General features: G+C 49.0%; 1 protein-coding gene across 9 annotated transcripts in view; it reads right to left on the minus strand.

The window, feature by feature from the left end:
- The window catches only part of Ggta1 (glycoprotein alpha-galactosyltransferase 1), a 78,099-nt gene that overhangs the window by 2,636 nt on the left and 54,638 nt on the right, over positions 1-20,825 (minus strand). For 4 of the 9 annotated variants that reach the window (NM_001437132.1, XM_087648605.1, XM_087648594.1 and 1 more), the window contains 4 exon segments: positions 4,621-4,758; positions 11,800-11,901; positions 18,510-18,598; positions 19,551-19,727. In NM_001437132.1, coding sequence (NP_001424061.1) covers positions 4,621-4,758; positions 11,800-11,901; positions 18,510-18,598; positions 19,551-19,643 — 422 coding nt within the window. In that variant the 5' untranslated portion in view covers positions 19,644-19,727. 9 annotated transcript variants of the gene reach the window in all.

The raw sequence follows: 20,825 nt of genomic DNA on the forward strand, positions 1-20,825 counted from the left end.
AGATAATACGATATTTAATATTGCATGAGATGATCTGGATTGTTAGGAGGGAGGGGGTGGCTTCTCCACACGCCAGTGGAGCATCCAGGTCACTCACTGTCACTACCTGGTCACTCAGTCCTTGGGGAAACTGGAATGATTCCTCTCATTGCCAGCTTTGTTAAGGAATCCGGGCATGCACAGCCCTGCCTTCCTGCTCTTGGAGGCCAGCTGCCCTGAGAGCTCTGTGTTCTCACTCCTCTGCTCTGCGGAAAGGTTTGTGTTCTCGGATTTAGAAGCCTGCTGTCAGAAAAGGAGTTAGCACTTGAATACCCAGAAGAGGCCAGTGTATCTGCCAGGCCAAACACAAGACTCCCAGAGTCCTCTGAACACTCAAAACTCAACCTTGTCTGTTAGGTCAAACAGCATCACTGTCTCATCCTCCTCTGTGACACAGAGTGGTTCATACGGACGGAGATCTAATGCCTCATTGCATGGCCATTCTACAAACCTCTCATTGGCCTGTATATCGTCTAGACAAAAATGTTAAGTCCTGGGCTGGAGAGATGGTTCAATGGTTAAGAGCCCCGACTGCTCTTCCAGAGGTCCTGAGTTCAATTCCCAGCAACCACATGGTGGCTCATAACCATCTGTAAAGAGATCTGATGCCCTCTTCTGGTGTGTCTGAAGACAGCTACAGTGTACTTATATATAATAAATGAATAAATCTTTAAAAAAAATGTTAAGTCCTTTCAAATACTAGAACAATCTGGCCTTACACCTTATTTTAATTTTTTTCCCCTTGGGGACAGGGTGCCATGAATACCAGGCTACCCTGAAACTTACTATGCAGTCACAGATGACCCTTAACTTCTCATAGCCCCGCTGGGATTACAAGCAGGTGCCAGCACCTGCCATTTCTATGGTGCCTGGGATTAAATGTAGAGTGTCTCATACACGATGCAGCCATCCATCCAAGCTGCTGTCCAAACTACAGTTCGGCTATAGTTTATCATTTTCATCTTTTTACAGATAGTATTCTTCAGGGCTGGAGAGATGGCTCGGCAATTAAGAGTAATAGTTGCTCTTCCAGAGGACCTGGGATCAGTTCCCAGGACCCAATTACCCACACCTACATGGCAGGAAGCACACTACTGCCTGTAGCTCCTGTTCCAGGGGAATCCAATGTCCTCACGCAGACATACGTGCAGGCAGAATACCAGAGCATGTAAAATTAAAACTGGATAAAACTTAAAAATAGCATTCTTGGGGCTGGGGATTTAGCTCAGTGGTAGAGCGCTTGCCTAGGAAGCGCAAGGCCCTGGGTTCGGTCCCCAGCTCCAAAAAAAAGAACCAAAAAAAAAAAAAAAAAAAAAGCATTCTTCAGAACAATTTTGAATTCGGAACAAAACTGAGCTGAAAGTATTGGGACATAACTCCTGCCTGGCATCTGTATAGCCTGCCCTACCAGAGTCACCCATGCTCCCGGTAGCAGGTTTGTGACATTTGTCACACACACTAATATAAGGTGCTTCAGTTATCCTGCGGTTCATGCTGGGAAGTGTGCAAAGCCACAGTGTCAGCTATGTCCACCACTGTTGTATCCCGAGAGTGTGACTGCCTTAAAAATCTTCTAGGCTCATGTTTTTTCTGCCGCTCCGTAGCCCCAGCTCCTCACAGGCACCATTCATAACCGTTGACACCAGAGTTTGGCTCTTCCAGAATCAGAATCAGAATTGAATGGTAGACAGTATGGCTCTGTCTTTACTTGGGGATAGATGCTCTGAAGGAACCCAAGACCAAAAGAAAGTTGGGAAAGAAAGAGGTAACTGGTTTCCACGTCCACGTCACTGTTCATCCTCGAAGGAAGTCAGGAAAGGAACTCGATAAGGACAGAACCTGGAGGCAGGAGCTGACGCAGGGGCCACAGAGGAGTGCTGCTTTCTGGTTTGCTCATCTGGGCTTACTCAGCCTGCTTTCTAATAGAACCCAGGGGCCACCAGCCCTGGGATGGGGCCACCTACAGTGGCACGGGCCCTTCCCCATCAGTCACTGAGAATGTGCCCTACAGGCTTGCCTTTTATGGAGGCAGTTTCACAGTTGAGGATCCTTCCTCTCAGATGACTCTAGCCTGTGTCAAGCTGACAGACTAGAAAGCACCGGACTCTTTCCAGCTTGGCTTCTCTTAGTGACAAGTGACCAAAACTTCCTCCTTCTTTTCTGTGGCTTGATAGCAGGGAATAATAAATATCCTGTTGTCAGAATTGATCAGTTTCCTTTCCCATTTGACTTGTTGGCTCCCAAGTTTTAGCAGTCACGAGGAAAGTTCCTAAAACCATCTATGTAAGCTTCTGTGTGGGCATGTTTTCAACTCTCGTGGTTTAAGGTCAAGGAATCTGATCAGGTTATGATCGGAACATGTTTTGTTATGCAAGCAACTGCCAAAATTTCTTCTGAAGTGGGTCGCCCCATTTTGTATCCCCAACTGCAATAAACAAGATCCCTATCACGGCACATGCTTTCCAACACTCAGTATTGTCAGCGTTATTTTTAATTTTTCACATTTTTATATTTCATGTCGATTTGCCTGTTTACTCCATCAAATGACATCACACGATGCCTTTTATAAGTCCAGGCTACAGACTGTCTTCTCTAGCCATACTGATGAGACTGCAGGGTGAGGGAGAAGTCACGGGGTCCTTTTCCAACCTTACACAGAGAACACGGACCGAGGTCAGCTTGCTGAGTGCACTAGTAGCCAATCGCCATGCTCCTCTAAATGCAACGACAGGCGCTTTTTTTTTTCTTTTGTTGCTGTCTTGTTTTCCTCAATACTTTTGTCGTTCGGTGCCACTGAAATAAGTGGTGCTTTTATCGTTGGGTCAGGGAGCTCAAGGGCTTCTAGTACTGGTTCTTTAGTTTGGGTGAACACGTCTGAATGTTACAGGAGAGCCTCTGACAGGACCCTGTGGCTAGAGGTCAGGACAGACCTCTGTACTCTGATCTCTAAGAAAGCCCAGTGTGCTCTGAAGCTTGGGAAACCATCCTTAGAAGCAGGGCAGGGAGGGCAGTGTCACGGTGACGTCTCACAGGCAGTTTAAGAGGCTGAAGCGCTACCGCTACCGTAGCTCCGGGCGTGGAGACTTAAAATCAAGCAGACAGCCAACTCCTAAGGACCAGACGCACTCTCTCTGGGGTTCCTAGTTGCTGAGCTGAGAGCACAGCTTTCCCCAGGATGTGGGAGGAGTCACGGGGCTCTCGTGTTGTCTTCTGTTTTGCTGAAGAGTTGTGATTGGATAGTTGATAGCACAGGGAAACTCTGGGATCTAATCAATGTGCAATGTGGCTGTCTTATGGCTTCGGTGCCCACAGGGTTTGCTGAGTTGAGCCCTGACTCCAATCCCTAAACAATACAAATTCCTGTGGTGAGAAGTCCAAACTCCACAGCCACTGGTTTCCACCAGGACGGCATGAGGCCTCAGGGAATGAGCACACTGGGCCATATTGGAACTTCCCAAAGACAAGAAGGATTTCTGGGCCCTGGGTGGGGGTCCTGGGACATCACCATAGCATCTTCTGTTAGGTCCTGTCTTGTCAAAGCTCAATGTCAGGTCAACCTGCTCCTTCCGCTCCTCTTGTCTACGGCAGGGGAGTCAACTTCCTGTTGATTTGTGTTTTATTCAGAAGTAATATCAACTCAGAGGCCAGGAGGGCAGAAAAGAAACAAAACCAGCAAGAATTTTCAATAGGTAAGGCTGCCAGACCTGAATCCCCAGAACCCACACTGTGGAAGGAGAGCGCCAATGCACCAAAACTGTCTTCTGCACACCCTGTCCTCAACCCTGGGCTTTAAGACAGGAGGAGCAATTGCGTCTCAGCCAATCAATGACTGCCATTTGAGGCCTTCCTAGAAAAGTCCTGGAGGCAGGGATGCTGTTGGTTCTGGGGACCAGGGGCATTGAAGATAGTTTCCCTCCACTGTATGGTGGGAATTGGGGAACTTACCTCCTGATTGGTTTGGTTTGGAACCCTGGAACAAGACACAAAGGTGCCTATTTTATACAGCAAAGCAGGCCTGATCTCCAGGTTCTCCTATTATCTCCCAGTCCCTGACATACCCTGCCCCAAACCTGAACCCTGAACTCTCTCCAGAGGCTCTTTCCTATACAATCCAGACATTTTTGTTCTCTCTCTCTCTCTACCTCTGTCTCCCTCCCTCCCTCCCTCCCTCCCTCCCTCCCTCCCTCCTTCCCTCCCTCCCTCCCTCCCTCCTTCCTCCTTCTCTCCTTCCCCCTTCCTTCTCTCTGCCCTTTCTCTCCTCCCTCCTCACTTCTCTCCCCAGGGTGACATCTCTGGCCTCAGTCCCTGGGGCCAGTGAACTCACTGGAGAGCAGCTTCCTAATAAACCTGCCTTTAATATAGTCTAACTGGCTTGAATCTGACTCATTTACTTGTGGAGAAATAACCAATCACCTACTATTGATTTTTTTCCCCCTCAGCCATCATTAACATGAAGGCAGAGGTGGACTGTCCAGTGACTCTGACAAATCCCAGCCTCTGTGGCGCCCTGGATCCCCTCACCAATACTTTGGTGGTAGAACAAGAAACAGAACCAAGGGTGAGTTTGTCGATGATGCTTACTTTCCCACAGCAAAAACTGTCAACCCCACAGTGATTTTCTGTCTGGCATAGTACTTTTCCAACAGAGCTGTGTCGTAAGTGCCTTCCCACACAATCGGCGCCTTCCACGGGGTCACCGTCAAAACCTCCGGGCGGTTCCTGGTGAGAAGCACACAACACTGAGTCAGAACCATTACACTAAGGTGTGCCGAGAGACTGGCCAGGGAAGAGGAGGCCAGAGAGACCGCAAGAAGGATAGGAAGCACGGTGCGGGTGGAGTCTAGGCGGGGGCCAGACACAGATGCATGGTGCACCTCCAACACACTGAAACAGAGTCAGGCGCAAAGATACCAAGTCCTGGATGGGTGGAATACAATTTCCATGGGCATGCCTAGCTTTGCCTGTTATTTACACCTAAACCTCACTGGTTCCCAACGCTGTTGTCTGCAGTGTGGACCTGGCCCTTATCTGGCCTAAAGTCACACAGCTACCAACGGACAAAGCTAAGACTTGAACCCAGAGTCTTTCTCTTGAATCCAGTACTTTGAGCCCCAGTTTTCATCACTCCTAAGACGGACACTCGTTCAGCTGATAACATCTGGCTCAACCCCGGCTTTGCCTTTGTCCATTCAGTAGCTACTGTCGCATTTTGTTGGCACCGAACCGTGACAGGCTTTGTGTCACTGGTGTTAGGAGCTCACAGGAGCCACCAGCTCTGTGTGGTACTCACCTGCAGAGCTCTGCCCTGGTGGAACATTTACCCCCTTCCCATGCTGGCTTTATTGAATGATGGGATTTTGAAACAAAAAGGGGGAAAAATAATCATACAGATTCTATTTCTCAAAAGCAGCATTTGTAAACCTCATCTCCCTTATATGCCACAGCCTCATCTGCGGGGCCATTCGTTGACTTTGCCTGTCAAGGAAGGAAGTCTCAGTAGCTCTAACCAAGTCAGTCTTGTTGCTGGGTATGAGCCATTGTAAATGAGCAGACGGTGTCATGCTGTTGTTAATGAAAAGACTAGGCATGTATTTAATGTGTCCTGTATACCAAGAGCTAAGTACAGGCCTTTCCCTCACCACTTAGCCCCACCCCAGCCTGTGTCAGCACCCATTGTCAAGTCAAGTGAGACTCTGGAAGGGGAAGGGGACTGAGCCACTGTCCACTTAATTTATACAAAGAGCCAAACTAAAGTTTAAGCACTGGCCCAGAGAAATGATGAAATGGAAACTTGAGGTTCCTTTGGAAAGTGTGTTGTGTGTTGTTGCTGGGTGTTGCTGGGGCAAACATGTGACAGAACGTGTTGTTGAAGTGGACACAGGTGTGAAAAGCTAAGGCAGACTCCCGAAGGGACGTTTCACTGACACAGACACAGGAGAGAGGATGTCCTGCTAAGGCAAGCATGCGAAAGGACATGTGATGAAGGATTGTTTAATAACTGCACGAATGTATTGGTCTGCCTTACATTGCATAGTTGGGGTGCATTTGTCAGGACGTGATAGAGAGAAACGCACCACAAAATTCTGGTGATATGCCTCTTTCAGGGACTTGGCTGACTGGATGCAAGTGCTGAGGCAAGACCCGTGCTGAAGGCAAGGCACGTGGAGGACATGTGAGTATAAATAGGACTCCATGACAGAGACAGCTTGGCTTGCGGGTACAGCTAGCCGTACAATGCTTGTTGGTCTCCTGTCTTCACTGATCTTCACTTCCCTGAGAGAGGCCTAGCAGAGAACTTCTCCTGGCATTCCTGTTGTTCCCTCCTGCTGACTCAAGCCAAGGCTGAGTCCTGGCTGTCTCTCCTAGGTCATGTCACTGCTGTTGCTAACCCAACTCTACCGAACTGGAATGCTGGTGTATCCGTGAGGTGTTTGCAAGCAGATGGAGCTGCCGCTGCCTGCTGACCCGTGAACTGAACTGCCGATTTCCAGACAACGCAGATGGGAGTTGCTCCAAAGAACCTTTGTAACAGGTCCACTTTCCGCTTATCCTTTTTTCCCCACTACCTCTGGTGGGTGGTGGGTTACGAGGAAAGTTAAAGCAGTTAAAAACCATCATTAAAAATAGGATTTGGAAATTTTAAAGTCATGAAATGACACCCAGTTCTCCCCACGAGAGCCCTCAGTCCCAGTGGGTGCTCAACCCTGCCAGCCGCCACTCAACTGTGCGGCCTCTCGGGGCCCGTCTGCTGGAAACTGAATATAAACCCAGCGTCCACTTTGGCTACTTGAAAGGGAGAGCCTCCTCTCAGCGGGAAGACAAAACGGCGCTATTAAACATTAAAGCGAAATTAGAAATTGAAGCATTCTATTTCCTGGCAGTTAACCGTTCAGTTCCCACTGGCAATCCCAGCATGTCGGCGACCCGAGACTGAGAAGCCAGACGACAGCCTGGAAGTGCAGGTATGAGCAGGTGGGAGACAGGATGAGGGGAGACCAGCTTCTAGGGGGAACCTGTGTCTGAAGCAAGCTCAGTTACCAAACCCCACAAGCCTATCCCCCCAAAGAAGCCACTGTGATACTGTCAATAGCCTGAGCCAAGATTGCCATGATAAGGTTCTAAAGAGAGGTAGGAAATGGTGCCATGAGCCACTCAAATGACCTCCCTGCATGGGGCACTCAACACTGTGTGACTTCAGCATGTCCAGATAAACCACAGCAGGGCAAAAGCTTCTGAAAAAAAAAATACCACAGAACTTCTGAAATAAAGCATCTGGGTCTCTAGATTCAGAGTTTGTTCCCACCTGTATGCCTTTATGCACATTAATGGTATCCAAGGGCTATCGAGAGGAAATATTAAAATACTGTGTATTAGGCTGGCCAGGAGGCTCAGCAGGCAAAGGCACTTGTGTGGGACCTGACAACCGGAATTTGATCCTAGGAACCCACAGAGTGGAAGGAGAGAGCCAACTCCCACAAGTTGTCCACTGACTTATCCACGAGTGCCTTGTCACAGGCAAATCAATAAATCGATATTTAAAACTCTTATGAGCCGCAGAGTAGACTGAGGAAAGATGTGGAACACACACGACTCAAGCTGCAGAATCCCAGGGGAGAGCCGGTGGCGGCACAAACAGGGGAGGTGGCTGTGGAGTAGAGCGAGGACGTGGAAAGGATCTGGGAGAGAGCATTGATAATAGAATTATACTGTTGGCGGACAATGGGAAAAGTCTCCTAGGCTCGGACTGAGCTATTGACCGAGGTGGGAAATGAGAAAGAAGAGGGTGGGTGGGACTGAGAAGTCCATGTGTGTCCAGTGAGGTGGGAAAAGAGGGATGGCAGAGAGCAGGTCCGTGCGAGTTAGGGCTCAGAGCCACCTGGGCTAAAGACACAGCTGTGAGAGCCTGCCGTGGATGGATGTGACACGGGATACAGAGCTCACCGAAGAGGATTCGATATGTAGATGCCTAAATCTCCTGTGACAGGAAGAATGGAGAATGGGGACTGGAGAGATGGCTCAGCGGTTAAGAGCACTGACTGCTCTTCCAGAGGTCCTGAGTTCAATTCCCAGCAACCCCATGGTGGCTCACAGCCATCTATAATGGGATCTGATGCCCCCTTCTGGTACGTCTGAAGACAGCGACAGTGTACTCACATGCATAAAATTAATAAATCTTAAAAAAAGGAAAAAATAAAAAAAAGGGAGAATAGCAAAGAGGAAGTGGAAGATAGAAAACAGAGGTCACGACATGGAAATCTACGTTCCCTGCACCATGCCGGGTCAATGGTACATTACAGAAGAGGATACACTGATATGCACAAAACATCTATTTACTGATTCATTCTTTCATCTCGTCATTCACCTATTCAAGAAATAGATTTTGGTTCATTTAATGTGAGGATGGCTATCCAAACAAATACTTGTGTGCAATTGTATAGGTATGTGGGCCCAATGTGGAGACCAGAGAATAATTTTGGTTGTTGTTCCTCTGGTGCCGTGTGTGTGTGTGTGTGTGTGTGTGTGTGTGTGTGTGTGTGTGTGTGTGTTTTAAAGACAGAATTTCTCCTGGCTTACTTAAAACTCAGAACTTAGGATAAAGTGGCTGACCAGGGCCATGCTAATCCACCTGTCCCCACATTCCAGTGTGATATTACAAGCGAATGCCACTACACCTGGATTTTGGTGGTTCTGCTGTTGTTGTTTTGTTTTGTTTGCTTGTTTTTAAATGCATCCCGGGGTCAAACTTGGGTTCTCATGCTTTCGAGGTGGCACGTAATTGACTGACAATATTTCCACAGCCCCCAAAGCAATATTCACTACACATTCACTTTCCGTTCATTTCAAAGTGGAGCTAAGTGGGGCATGAGGCAGCCATGGCCTGTCTTTCCCCTCTGCCCACAGTAATTCACAGTGCAAATGTCACAGTGAAACCGTCCCAACCTCTTCAAAAAGGTGCCCAGTGAACATCTTGAGCTGTCTAAGCCAGGGGCGGGGGGGGGGGGAGAGACCACATCCCCATGGCTGTCTAGACTCTAAGCCTCATCTCCATAGTGACCATCTCTAGTTGTCTAGCCCCTGGAAATGTCATCTCCACAGCAGCCATCTTTAGCTGTCTACTCTCTGAACTTCATCTTCACAGCCACCACCTCTGGCTGGTTAGCTCTTGGACCTCATTCTCCATAGCAGCCATCCCTAGCTATCTACTCCCTAGACCTCATCCCCATCTAAGATACTTAGCAGAGCTGCAATGTTCCCAACTTTTTATACCCACAGTGTCTCCCAGGCAACCACCCCAGGCCCCGCCTACTGAACAAGACAGGCAGGATGGAATTTTCAGTCTTGTACACTGGCATGAATCTCCTGTCCTGAGAACTCAATGGGCTTGCCAGAGCCTGAGATCCCTCGCAGAGAACAAGGCACTGTTCTCTCCTTCCTCAACAGCTGTGCCTGCACCCCTAGAGGGGTCTCTTCCTCCGCTAGCTCCTGCAGTGCTGAGACAGAGCACATCCGGTCCTGTTTCTCAACCCTGACAGCCTCATCTATGACTACAGCTCTCCCTGCCACCCTCGGGCTGATGACACCTCATCCTCTATCTGCAGGGCATCGTCATGAGCCACTGAGGCCTTTCACCCAGAAGCCCCCTAACACCTACGCAACACAGTGCCACCACCTCTAAGGTCCTAAGCCTGTGGCAGTTCCTAGTGTCCACTTCCTAGCAAAACCACAAGTCACAAAGTCTCCCAGGGCTCACACTCACCCTAGGCAGCTCTGCTCACGCCTTTCCAGTCAGCTGATCACATGACCTTAATAATGGCAGCAAGTACACGAGTTTCACATCTACTGCCCCCTAGGACTGTGAAGTCCCCCCTGCCCTGCTTCCTCTACCCGCTCCCTACTTCCTGCCCACCCCCCCACCTTCTTCCCTTCCTCCTTGTCTTCTTTCTGTATTAGTCCTTGGGATAAACCCAGGCTGGCATGCATGCTCAGCACATATGTCTGCTACTAAGCTCTGTAGCCCCAGCTCTGAGATCAGGAGCTTCTTAAATGTACCCTTCTGTCCCCAACACAGTGCCTACCACAGTCATAATTTCTGGCAAGAACTACAGACTTGGTAGTAATCAAGAGAAGAAATAGTTTATAGTATATGAATACTATACTTTGTAGTACATGGTATAGATATATATGTATATATATAGTATAATATATACAGTATAGTATATAATAGTTTATAGTATGTATTATAGATATTAGATATATAGTATACACGTATATATACACAGAAACAAAATTCTACTTATTAATTAAATTAATCCCCTTAGTCCTGAGGGGATGCACTTTGATGGTCTATTATACTCCAGGGCTATGTGGACATGTGTGTGTTATGTGCATGTAGCGTGTGGGCATGCAGATTCCACAGCACACACGTAGAGGTCAGAGGACAACCACAGGTGACAGTCCTCACTTCCCACCATATTTAAGGCAGCATTTCTTGTTCTACTTCCTAAACCAGCCCGGCTGACCCATGACCTTCCGGGGGCTCTCTTGTCTGTGTTTCCACCTTCGTTCTCAGGCATCACACATACAGGCCCCGAGCCTGGCTTCACATGGCTTCTCACTAGCACGGCAAGCACTTTATTTACACACTGTGCCAACTTCACGGTCCCTTGTTTGTTTTAAAAGCCCATTTAGGCTCAAAGCGTGGGCTGGTTTCTAAGAACGTGAGTGGGTAAGTGAGCTTCAGTTTGAGAAACACCGGCTAACGTGTGCGAGTTTCTGATAAACGTGTTGTCTGCTTGTGTGAGGAGTGAATCCCTAGCCCCATGATCTCCTGGCTCATAATTCCTACCTCACGGATATGTCTTAATGCCTCTAGAGAGTGTTCTCACTCCAGACCTTGTCATTTCCACAGCAGCACCCTGTACAGCCTGGAAAGCTCTTTTCACCCAGTGTTTAGGTTTCACCCACCGCTGGCCATTTCCTGTTGCAATTACTACAGAGCTCAGTCTGGCTCAAAGCACCAGTTTCTTAAACAAACCCACTGAGGAAGGTCTGCACCCTCCCACCAGCATCCCCTTCAGCACCCCTTCATACCCCCTTCAGCAGCCCATCAGCACCCCCCTCAGCAGTCCCTTCAGCATCCCTCAGCACCCCCTCAGCAGTCCCTGAGCACCCCCTCACATCCCCTCAGCACCCCCTTCAGCACCTCCCTCAGCACCCCCTTCAGCGCCCCCTCAGCACCCCCCGTCAGCACCCCTTCATACCCCCTTCAGCACCCCCCTCAGCAGCCCCTGAGCAACCCCCTCAGCACCCCTTCATACCCCCTTCAGCACCCCCTCAGCAGCCCCTGAGCAACCCCCTCAGCAGCACCTCAGCAGCCCCCTCAGCAGCCCCTGAGCAACCCCCTCAGCAGCACCTCAGCAGCCCCCTCAGCAGCCCCTGAGCACCCCCCTCAGAACACCCTCAGCACCCCCTCAGCAGCCCCTGAGCACCCCCTTCAGAACTCCCTCAGCATCACCCTCAGCAGCCCCTGGGCACCCCCCTCAGAAACCCCCTCAGCATCCCCCTCAGTACCCCCTCAGCAGCCCCTCAGCACCCTCCTCAGCAGTCCCTGAGCACCCCCCTCAGAACCCCCTCAGCATCCCCCTCAGAACTCCCTCAGCATCCCCCTCAGCACCCCCCTCAGCAGCCCCTGAGCACCCCCCTCAGCAGTCCACCCCATCTCCTGCAAGCTCCTTCAGTGTGCTTAGTCTCTGTCCTTACTTTGGATTGAACCAGTCCCAGAGCTGAGGCTCTACAATGCTGTCTCCATTTCTCCCCTTTTCTCTCGCTCTCTCTATGTCCTCTTCTTGATAACTGTGGGTCCTGTGGACAAAGGGAAGACAAAGTTGGTAAGGACAGGTGGCTGTGCAGGGGGGACTCTTGCATGACTCATGTCTCAGGGACAGAAGGGATCACACACAGCACTGGGTGGGCTGGAGGACGCATGCCGCTGACCCTTGATGCCTACAGACTTCTCTGGCCACCACGCAGGTTAGTAGGGGTTTAGGTTCCAATGACCGTGTAACCCTTGGTTATTTCAGAAGTAGGGGAGAGTTTTCAGAACGGTACTGCAGGGAATATTGGTTCTGTGTCTAGTCTAAAATTTCCACTTCAGCCTGAACTTCACCCTTAACTGGAAAAAGAAAAGGGTAGAGGAAGAAGAGAGGAAGGCAGACAGGAATGGGGAGAAGGAGGGAAGAGAGCAAGGGAAAGAGAGAATTCCTCTTGTAAGTTCAGTCCTCTGAACTGGTGAGATGGCTCATCTGGTGAACTTGCTCGTCATGAAAAGCCTGATCATCTGAGATTGACGATCACACACAGTGGAACCCACGCTGGAAGGACAGAATTACCTTCCAAAAGCTGTCTTCTGACCTCGTATGTGTGCTATGGTACACGTGCACCTACAGTCATACGCACATTATACACACAAACACACACCACGCACACAATAACAACAGAAGCTAGCGACAACAGTGGGAATGAAGAGACTCCTTTATTGCCAGAGGGAGGGAGGGAGGAGGCCATGGGTCCTCTGCGGGTTTCAGGGACTTAGGGACCCATCCCAATCCCTTACCCATTGTTAAACCAGCTTGAGAACCACCAGACCTTCTGGCGCCTGCTCTCACCAACCTCTGGAATTCTACGAAATGAATAATAAGATAAGCACATCTAAAAACTGAGGCAGTCCCAGTTACACGGGGGTGAAATTTTAAGAGTCAGGTATCACTAGTAAAAGTGAACTTGAAGCTGCAGCTCAGGGAAAAAAGGAGACCGCAAAAGGCAGCTGAGCTACAAGGCAGAGGACGGGCCTAAGGGCCTTCAGGAGTGCCCTTCCGGGCAGCCCTCAGCACTCTGCTCATCCCTGGCATCCATAAAGGATAAGGGGCAGGGAAATCAAAACGGCGGAGACCCTGCAGACACAGGCACTTGTGGCCCAGAGCTCCTCCTGCTAATAGAATGACCATGGCACACAGGCACACTGTCTAAACTACAACCTTCTCTTCTGAAAAGGTTAACCAATGGTAATCCTTCCACGAAGGGATGTGTAAAGACCACTGAGACAGCAAACATGTAGGAGCCTGGTGAACGGTAGAGGGCTGTAATGAGGGGTAATATTAAAACAACAAAAGCACCTTCCCAAGAAAGACTGCATGGGTGCATGCGTGCGGACGTGCATGTATTACAGAGGTCAGTCAGAGAAAAGTTCCCAATGGCCCAATCAATGGTGGCTTCAGGAAGCCCGAAGATTGCCAAAGTAAAAGTTAGAAAATGAGTTACAATCCGTCTTAGCCCCGACTGGAGACGGTTTGCGCATTCTCTCATGGTTAACGTCTCTCCTTTCAGGTGTCTCTGGTCGAATGAGGTGACAAGGTAACTGTGAACAGGCCTGCAGCATTAGGGACCCTGTTAGAAGATGGGGTCCTGGTATGTAGCTCAGGCTAGTCTCGAGTTTACTAACTCAGTCGTCCTCCCGCTTGGCACACTCTACCACGCCTGGCCAAGAAACCCTACTCAAGACTTCACCTGCCTCTGGAAATGTGTGAGATAGTTAATGAATCCAAGGCATGCTTATAATAATCGGGAAAGAACACAAGAATAAAAGATAATCATAGGAAATAGAAAAAGGCCAGCAAAATGTCTCGGGGGGTAAAAAGATACTTGCCACCAAGTCTGAGGACCCGAGTTCAATTCGTGGACCCATGAGTAGAAGGAAATAAGCAAGTTATCCTCTGATCTGCGTGCGCGCGCGCACACACACACACACACACACACACAATTTTAATAAGAAAAGAAATATTAGTGGCTAGGAAGATTTCGCAGTAGATAAAGTGCTTGTTTCAAAAGCATGAGGACCCAAGTTCAAATCCCCAGCATTCAGACGAGGGTCAAAGTGAGCAGTGCAAGTCTAGAACCCTGGCACATAGTGGGGATGAGGTGGGTGGCTGGCCAGCTAGTGTAGCCACAAACACTACCCTGTTCAGTAACAGACTTTGTCTCCAAACCAGAGGAACAGAAGAATAGAATATTAAAAGTTGCCCTCTGGCCCACACAGGTACATGCATAGGCAAGCACATCTGTAAACGCCCGTTCACATGCGCGCGCATGCCACACACATACAGCATGGAAACGCCACCAATTTATTTGGTTCTCCAGTATATATTTTCACATGACCTTGGAGATCCCCAATGAAAGTGTCACATCTGTACTCCCTACACAGCTGAAGGGAGGGCTCAGTGGGTTTGAGTGTGTGGCCAAGATCTCTCGGCAGCTGAGGACACACCAGGTGTAAACACCAGGGAATGAATTACACTCAAGTGAAGGCTAAGTGTGGTGGAAGCCTTTACCAATAGTTTCCTGAGCTTCCTGGCCACCGTGCCAAAAATAAGAAACTGGAGCTTGACCTAACTCCTCCCTCAGTGCCTCGCACCAGCACGGCAGGTAAATGCTACAGCGTCCAGTTCCCTGGGTTCTTTTCCTAGGTCAACCAAAAATGATCCCCATGACATGATTTGAGGAGAATCCTCTGATCAGAACTGAGGGCAAAACTCGTCACTATTCTATAAAGACCAGTTTGGGGACTGGCAGAGTACAGCCCTGACTCCAGGGCTTTAGGGATCCTCCTCCCTGTCCTGGCCTCTCTCCTTCTCCCTATACTGTGGTCTGAGTACCACACTGGCTGGCTTACAGAGGGAGAATCACCTATAGGGGCTAAAAGATCACGTGATCAAGACATCCGATAGATACATAGAATTCAGAACACTTACTTTGTGTAATATATCCACAAGAAAGAGCCTTCTGGACTACAGGCAAATAAGAAACATGAACATGTCATATACTTTTAATTCACAGAAAGGTTCCACTGCAGTGGTCTTCCTTAAGCACTGAGTTCTCAGGTGATTTCCACAAGCATCACTGAGGAACTGAAGTGGGCATCGAAACATTCTCAATTCTTGTTTTTTGTTTGAGGGATTTTTCTCCCCCCCCCCCCCTTGTTCTCTCTTTTAAAGTCACCCAGCTGTTTGTTACAATAGGAAGGACCTCTTCCACCACAGTCCCAGATGCTGGGCAGTGCGGAAGGCGGGGAAGGTTGAGGCACCATAGCCAGCCCTCTCACACTGAGGATTTATCTTCTCCACAGGAAACAGCCGGCCACATTCAGCTCAAATTCCCTTCTGCTGAGCAGCCCCCAGGGGTGTTGCTTTAACCGCACCCAGAAGGCCAGGCCAGCGACAAGGACTATTTTAGGGCACTAGCCCTTGTCAGTCAGTCACTCTGTAAGACTTGCTGGGCATGTCCTACACACCCAGTGCTGGGACTTACTGCAGGTCAGGGCAGACAGGTCCTTAGCCTTGAAATATACAATGTAACAGAGAAGGCAATATACAGCAACATAATCCGACCTGCAGGGGGGATTTGCCTAGGAAGAACTGTTAGAAAGGGAGTGTTGCTGGAGAGTAGCAATGGGTGTTAAGAGTTGGTGTGGAGAACCGTTAGGAAGTGGGGCAGTGGTCAAGGCAGCCATGGCTCTTGACAGTGCTAACCAGAGAGGCTTCTGGGGAATGTGTGTGGTGGCTTGGTGCTTCTAATTCCAGCCTTAGCGGCAGAGGCCACAAGTTTGAGGCCTCTCTGCTCTGCATAGCAACGACCAATGAGGGCTACATACTGAGAAATGTCTCAAAAAGACAGGACTTAGTGCTATACTGAATAATTTGGCTCTGGCAGAGGCACGGTGCCCAAGCCCTACACCTGACTTTGTTCATCCCATAGTAATAGTTGTTTCAGATTCTACCAGGATTCTTTGGCCTCTCCTCTCTTCCTCCCAATGCCAGAGCTCAAACCTCCTCCTAGGGAGCAAGCATTCACCTTCCTGTCCTCTTACCTCCTCCAGCTTTACCCCAAGACCCACACTCCAGGATCAAGCCCTAATGACCCTAACCCGTAAATAAATGTTTTAATGCACTGGTCCAGGAAGTCGACATACAGTGGCTTTGGGAATCCTCACACCACTTCTGTCCCCAGCCTCCTCTGAAGAGCAGGGCGAACCATGAATCGTCTCAAAGTCATTCTGCTAATGAGGTTCAGAATCTGAGCCTGTGGCTTTAACTCCACATCTTGCCATAGAACAATGCTGAGGAGTCAATGGGAAGGGGGAGGCAATGAGAAGAAAGGGGGATACCCTGAGAAAAGGTGGCAACCATGAGGAGACGGGGAAAGAACATTCAGAACACTGCCCGGCATTGGGGCACTATTTTGTAGTTAATGGTTACCAACTTGTCTTTAACAGCCTTCCTTCTAAATTTTACCATCCTCTCCCAGAATCTGCCAATAACATTCAGGCTAAACTAACACTTTAGCAAGCACGAATCCTCCAAGGCACAGCTTAAAGAACCACCTCTTTTGTACCTTCCCTGATCTGATCCCAGCGTGGCGCCTTGTCCATAGGACATGCTTTGTAGGTGTCTATGAATCTCCTTCCAAGCCAGGTAGTCTCTTTGATTATTTGTTTGTTTCTTTTTTTAAACATAGCTTCTCATTCTGCAGTTCAGGCTGGCCTTAACCTTTCTATGTAACCCAGATTGGCTTTAACTCAGAGTGATCCTCCTGACTCAGTCACTCAAGTGTGGGGTTTGCGGGTCTCATCCACCATACTGGGATATTATCCCCATTTTTTTAAAAACATTTTTTTAAAGATACATGTATTGTATGCATATGATTACACTGCAGCTGTCTTCAGACACACCAGAAGAGGGCATCAGACCCCATAACAGATGGTTGTGAGCCACCATGTGGTTGCTGGGAATTGAACTCAGGACCTCTGGAGGAGCAGTCAATACTCTTAACCACTGAGCTATCTCCCCAGCCCCCCTCACCCCTTTTTTAAAAATAGGAACCTGAAGAACAGAGTAGCTGAGTAATTTGCCCAAGGTCACACAGGCAGTGAATGGGAACCCAGGACCAAGCAGGCAGTCTGATTTTATGGTCCAGCCAAGATGGTCTTCAGCCCAAGGGCCTGAGGGTTGCCACATCCAACTAGTGAATCATCTTACTTGCACTACCTCCCTCAATTCAAATGGCCTACTCTCCAGACCTTTAAGTTGGTCACACCCTACCTGGTCAGGCCCTTTCTCAAAAGTAGCTACTCAGAATGAAAACAACAGAACGTCCCAGAAGCAGTTATGTGTTTGCCCCACCTTGAAACTCAATCTCTTCTGCATTCTGACTGGAAGGTTGCCCCTCCTACTCCTGGACCTAAAGATTCAGTTTCCTTTTTCTGTAGCCAAGAGAGGTCTGCTGGCTCATATCTGATTTTAAAATGCAAAAAGAGACAGATCAGATGACCATCCAGATCAAAGAACTCTGGGGCCACTGAGCATTCATTGTGAAAACAGTGCTCTTCTGAGAAAACTCCTACAGTGAGCTCTGGACTTGTTGAAGCGGAATGGAGCTCAAGCAGCGTTCCTTCCTAAGAGCCTGCAGGGACTTTCCGGTGAAGACGTATCTCCCCCGGAGGCCACAGACACCACAGCTTCCAGAAACACAGGCAGCACGTAGATTTTGACTCACAGACTCAATTGACAACTGAGAAACATTTCATTCACCCTGCTTTCCAAAGCCAAGAGGAGAAGGGAGGGAGAAAAGAGTGTTTTAGCCAGGCACAAATGAATCACTGGTAAAACTTGGTATTTTTGCAGCAAAACCCAGCAACTTGGATGGTCCCTTTAATCCTACAAGTATTTTAGGACTGCAGGACTCAGAGCTGGTTTCTTGTGGAATTCCTACCTGAATTTTATTTGTTTATTTTCCAATTTTATGAGTATGTGTGTTTTGCCTGTGTGTATGGATACACAAACTCCATTTGTGCTTCTGGTATCCACGGAGGCCAGAAAACAGTGTAGAACCCATGACACTGGAGTTACCGGTGTTTGTGGGTCACCGTGCACAGGGGATGCTGGGAATCAAACCCAGCTTCTCTGAAAGAGCAGCCAATGCTCTTAGCTGCTGAGCCATCTCTCCAGCCCCTTTGTTTTTAGAGCCAGGGTCTCCAGGGCTGGCCTGGGAGTCACTATGTAGACCAGCTTGCTCTTACATTTGTATAATCCTCCTGCCTCGGCTTTCCAAGCACAAGGATTCCATACATGGCCTGAATTCTCTGGGATCTGCTTACACAAATCACTTGAGATTGTAGTTTTTGACTTAGGGCGCTTTCTCTCTGGGTCTAGCCTCAGAAATTCGAGGTCCAAGAAGCACAGCAAGAAGGAGGATCGCTACTTAGGCAGAAGTGACCTGGACGGTCTGTGGTTTTAATGACCATCCCAGGCTCAGGAACACAGGAAGAGTGGAATCCTGTTTATGGCCTGCTTGGTCGCTCAGTTGGAACCAGCCGCGTGGAATGAAAGCAGCCTCTAAGAAGCCTCTGGCTTCATAATTACCTGTTGACATATTCCCAAAACACGACAAGCACGGTTGAGACCATCAGCACCGACAGGATTATTTTCCCCTTGACATTCATTATTTTCTCCTGTAGAGGCAGGGAGAAAAGAAGGGGGGGGGGGATCAGTTAAATAAATTAAATCTGGACCGAGAGATGGCTTCTGGGGCTGGAGAAACAGCTTCCTGGTTTAAACAGCTCAATGGAACACCTGCAGCTTTCAGTTCCCAGCATCCACGCTGCAGCTCACAGCTGTCTCTAACTCCCCGTATCATGGGATCTGATGTCCTCCCTCTTCCGGCCTCACATGTGTCTACAAGTGGTACATATGCATACATGCAGGCAAGACACTGGTGCACCTAAATATTTGATGCAATACAGATCGTGAAAGACATCTGCCCACACCCTGACAGGATACGTTCGTGCGTAATCCATTAGAGCTGGGACATGTGTCTCCCCCTCTCCCCCACTCCACAAGTACACAAACTAGTCATGGCCAATTAGGCCAGCACAGTTAAGGAGGCTTCATGTTCTGAGAAGGGCGCTGAGCCCCAACCACGTGGGCATCAGAAAGGGAGGAGGTAGCCATTAAGACGGTCTGGAGAATTCTAGTTACCTTGAGGCTAAGGGAAGGCTTCCCATTCGCTGACTCTGTTGCTGCTGGAGTGCTGAGGACTTGCTCTAATGACTCCTTATGATCTAAGCCTAAGCCTACCTTTCAGCCTGACCTGGTTACCCCACCATAGCCCCACAAGCCAGCAAACAACTGGAACTCAGAAGGAAGCATTCGGGTATTTTTTTAAATGCTGTATAAGATTGTGAAAGAAAGGGAAGGGGATAACAGACTGAGAAGCACTTCAGGGTGGCGACTGGAAAAGGCAAGATACAGAATGGGCAGAAGAGTTGCACGTTGGAGATGGCGATAATACAGGGGCTAGAGCCTCGGGGGAGCAGCATCCAACCCGGGCTTGCCATAGCTATTCCTGGTTGCCAACCTGACTACATCTAGAATGAACTACAACCCAGAAATGGAGGGGCACACCTGTGATCCAGATCTTGAGGATAGAAGACTTGTTTCTGACTTGGATCTTGACATGGAGACCTTGACGTGGAGATCTTGAGGCATAGTAACCATGATAATCTTAGGTCCAGGCAAGGCGGTACAGGCCTTTAATTCCAGGAGACTGGGGTAAGTATATCTCTTGAGTTCATAGTCAACCTGGAACAGAGCAAGTTTTAGATCCAGGCGTGGTGGTACACACCTTTAATCTGAGCTACATCTTCTGCTGGAGGCCTACATAAGGTCATTGGGAGAAGGAAGATCCACTCTTCTATGACGGCTCACATTTACTTCCTAGTACCATGGGAGGATCCCTAAGAACAGCAGCAGCAGTGGAGTGGATCAACCGGAGCCTAGAGTGCTATGGAGGGCAGAGCTGGAGAAGTGATGAAAGTCCTTTGGAGGAGCCCAGAAGATCAGGTATGGATCCAGACATTGGACCAAGAAACTGTGAAGCTGAAGTTGACTTGGAGACCCCAAGATGCCAGAGCCATAGGATGCTTGCTGACGAAAGCTGCTAACAGGGAGTGGAACCAGCCCAGGAGATTGATTGGATGAATTTCAGAAGAGATTTTGAACTTGGGACTTTTAACACCGTTGAGACTGCTTATAGACTATGGGGACATTGGAAGTTGGACTAAATGTATTTTGCATTATTCTATGGCTAGGTATGGCCCCCGCAGTGTTTGAACAAGCCTATGGGGGCCAGGGAGTGGAATGTGATAGGTTTGTATATGCTCGGCCCAGGGAGTAGCACTGTTAGGAGGTGTTAGGCCTTGTTGGAGGAGGTGTGGCTTTCTTGGATTAGGTGTGTCACTGTGGGCTAAGGCTTTAAGACAGGATGCAGGGAGCTCTCAGAGGCCTTAGGGGAGATTGGGAAAAACCAGAGCCTTTGGGGTAGAGAAGAACTGGGTCTGAGTTCAGAGGACATATTCACCTGTTGAGGGGTGGAGGGAGAGTACCAGAACTCCAGCATTAGTGGGGAGAGTCACAGACAAGTCTAATGGCCAAAGAGAGGGAAGATTCACGGTATACACCTGCATGTTGCTGTTCCTATATTAGGAAGTTTTGTCATAACATTTTGATCCCTTAAGGCACTCTGTCTGAGGAGACATTGTTCCTCAAGACTTGCCGGCTCTTTGAGATTGCAATTGCGCCTCTGGCTCACAGATAAGCATCTACTCTGGAGCCAGGGCTCCTCTGTCTGGCCCACATACCTCACAAGGAAATGGGGCCTGACATTACCACATCAGACGC

This window comes from Rattus norvegicus, chromosome 3 (assembly GCF_021556685.1).
Source record: "Rattus norvegicus strain SHRSP/BbbUtx chromosome 3, alternate assembly SHRSP_T2T, whole genome shotgun sequence".
Taxonomy (NCBI): Eukaryota; Metazoa; Chordata; class Mammalia; order Rodentia; family Muridae; genus Rattus; species Rattus norvegicus.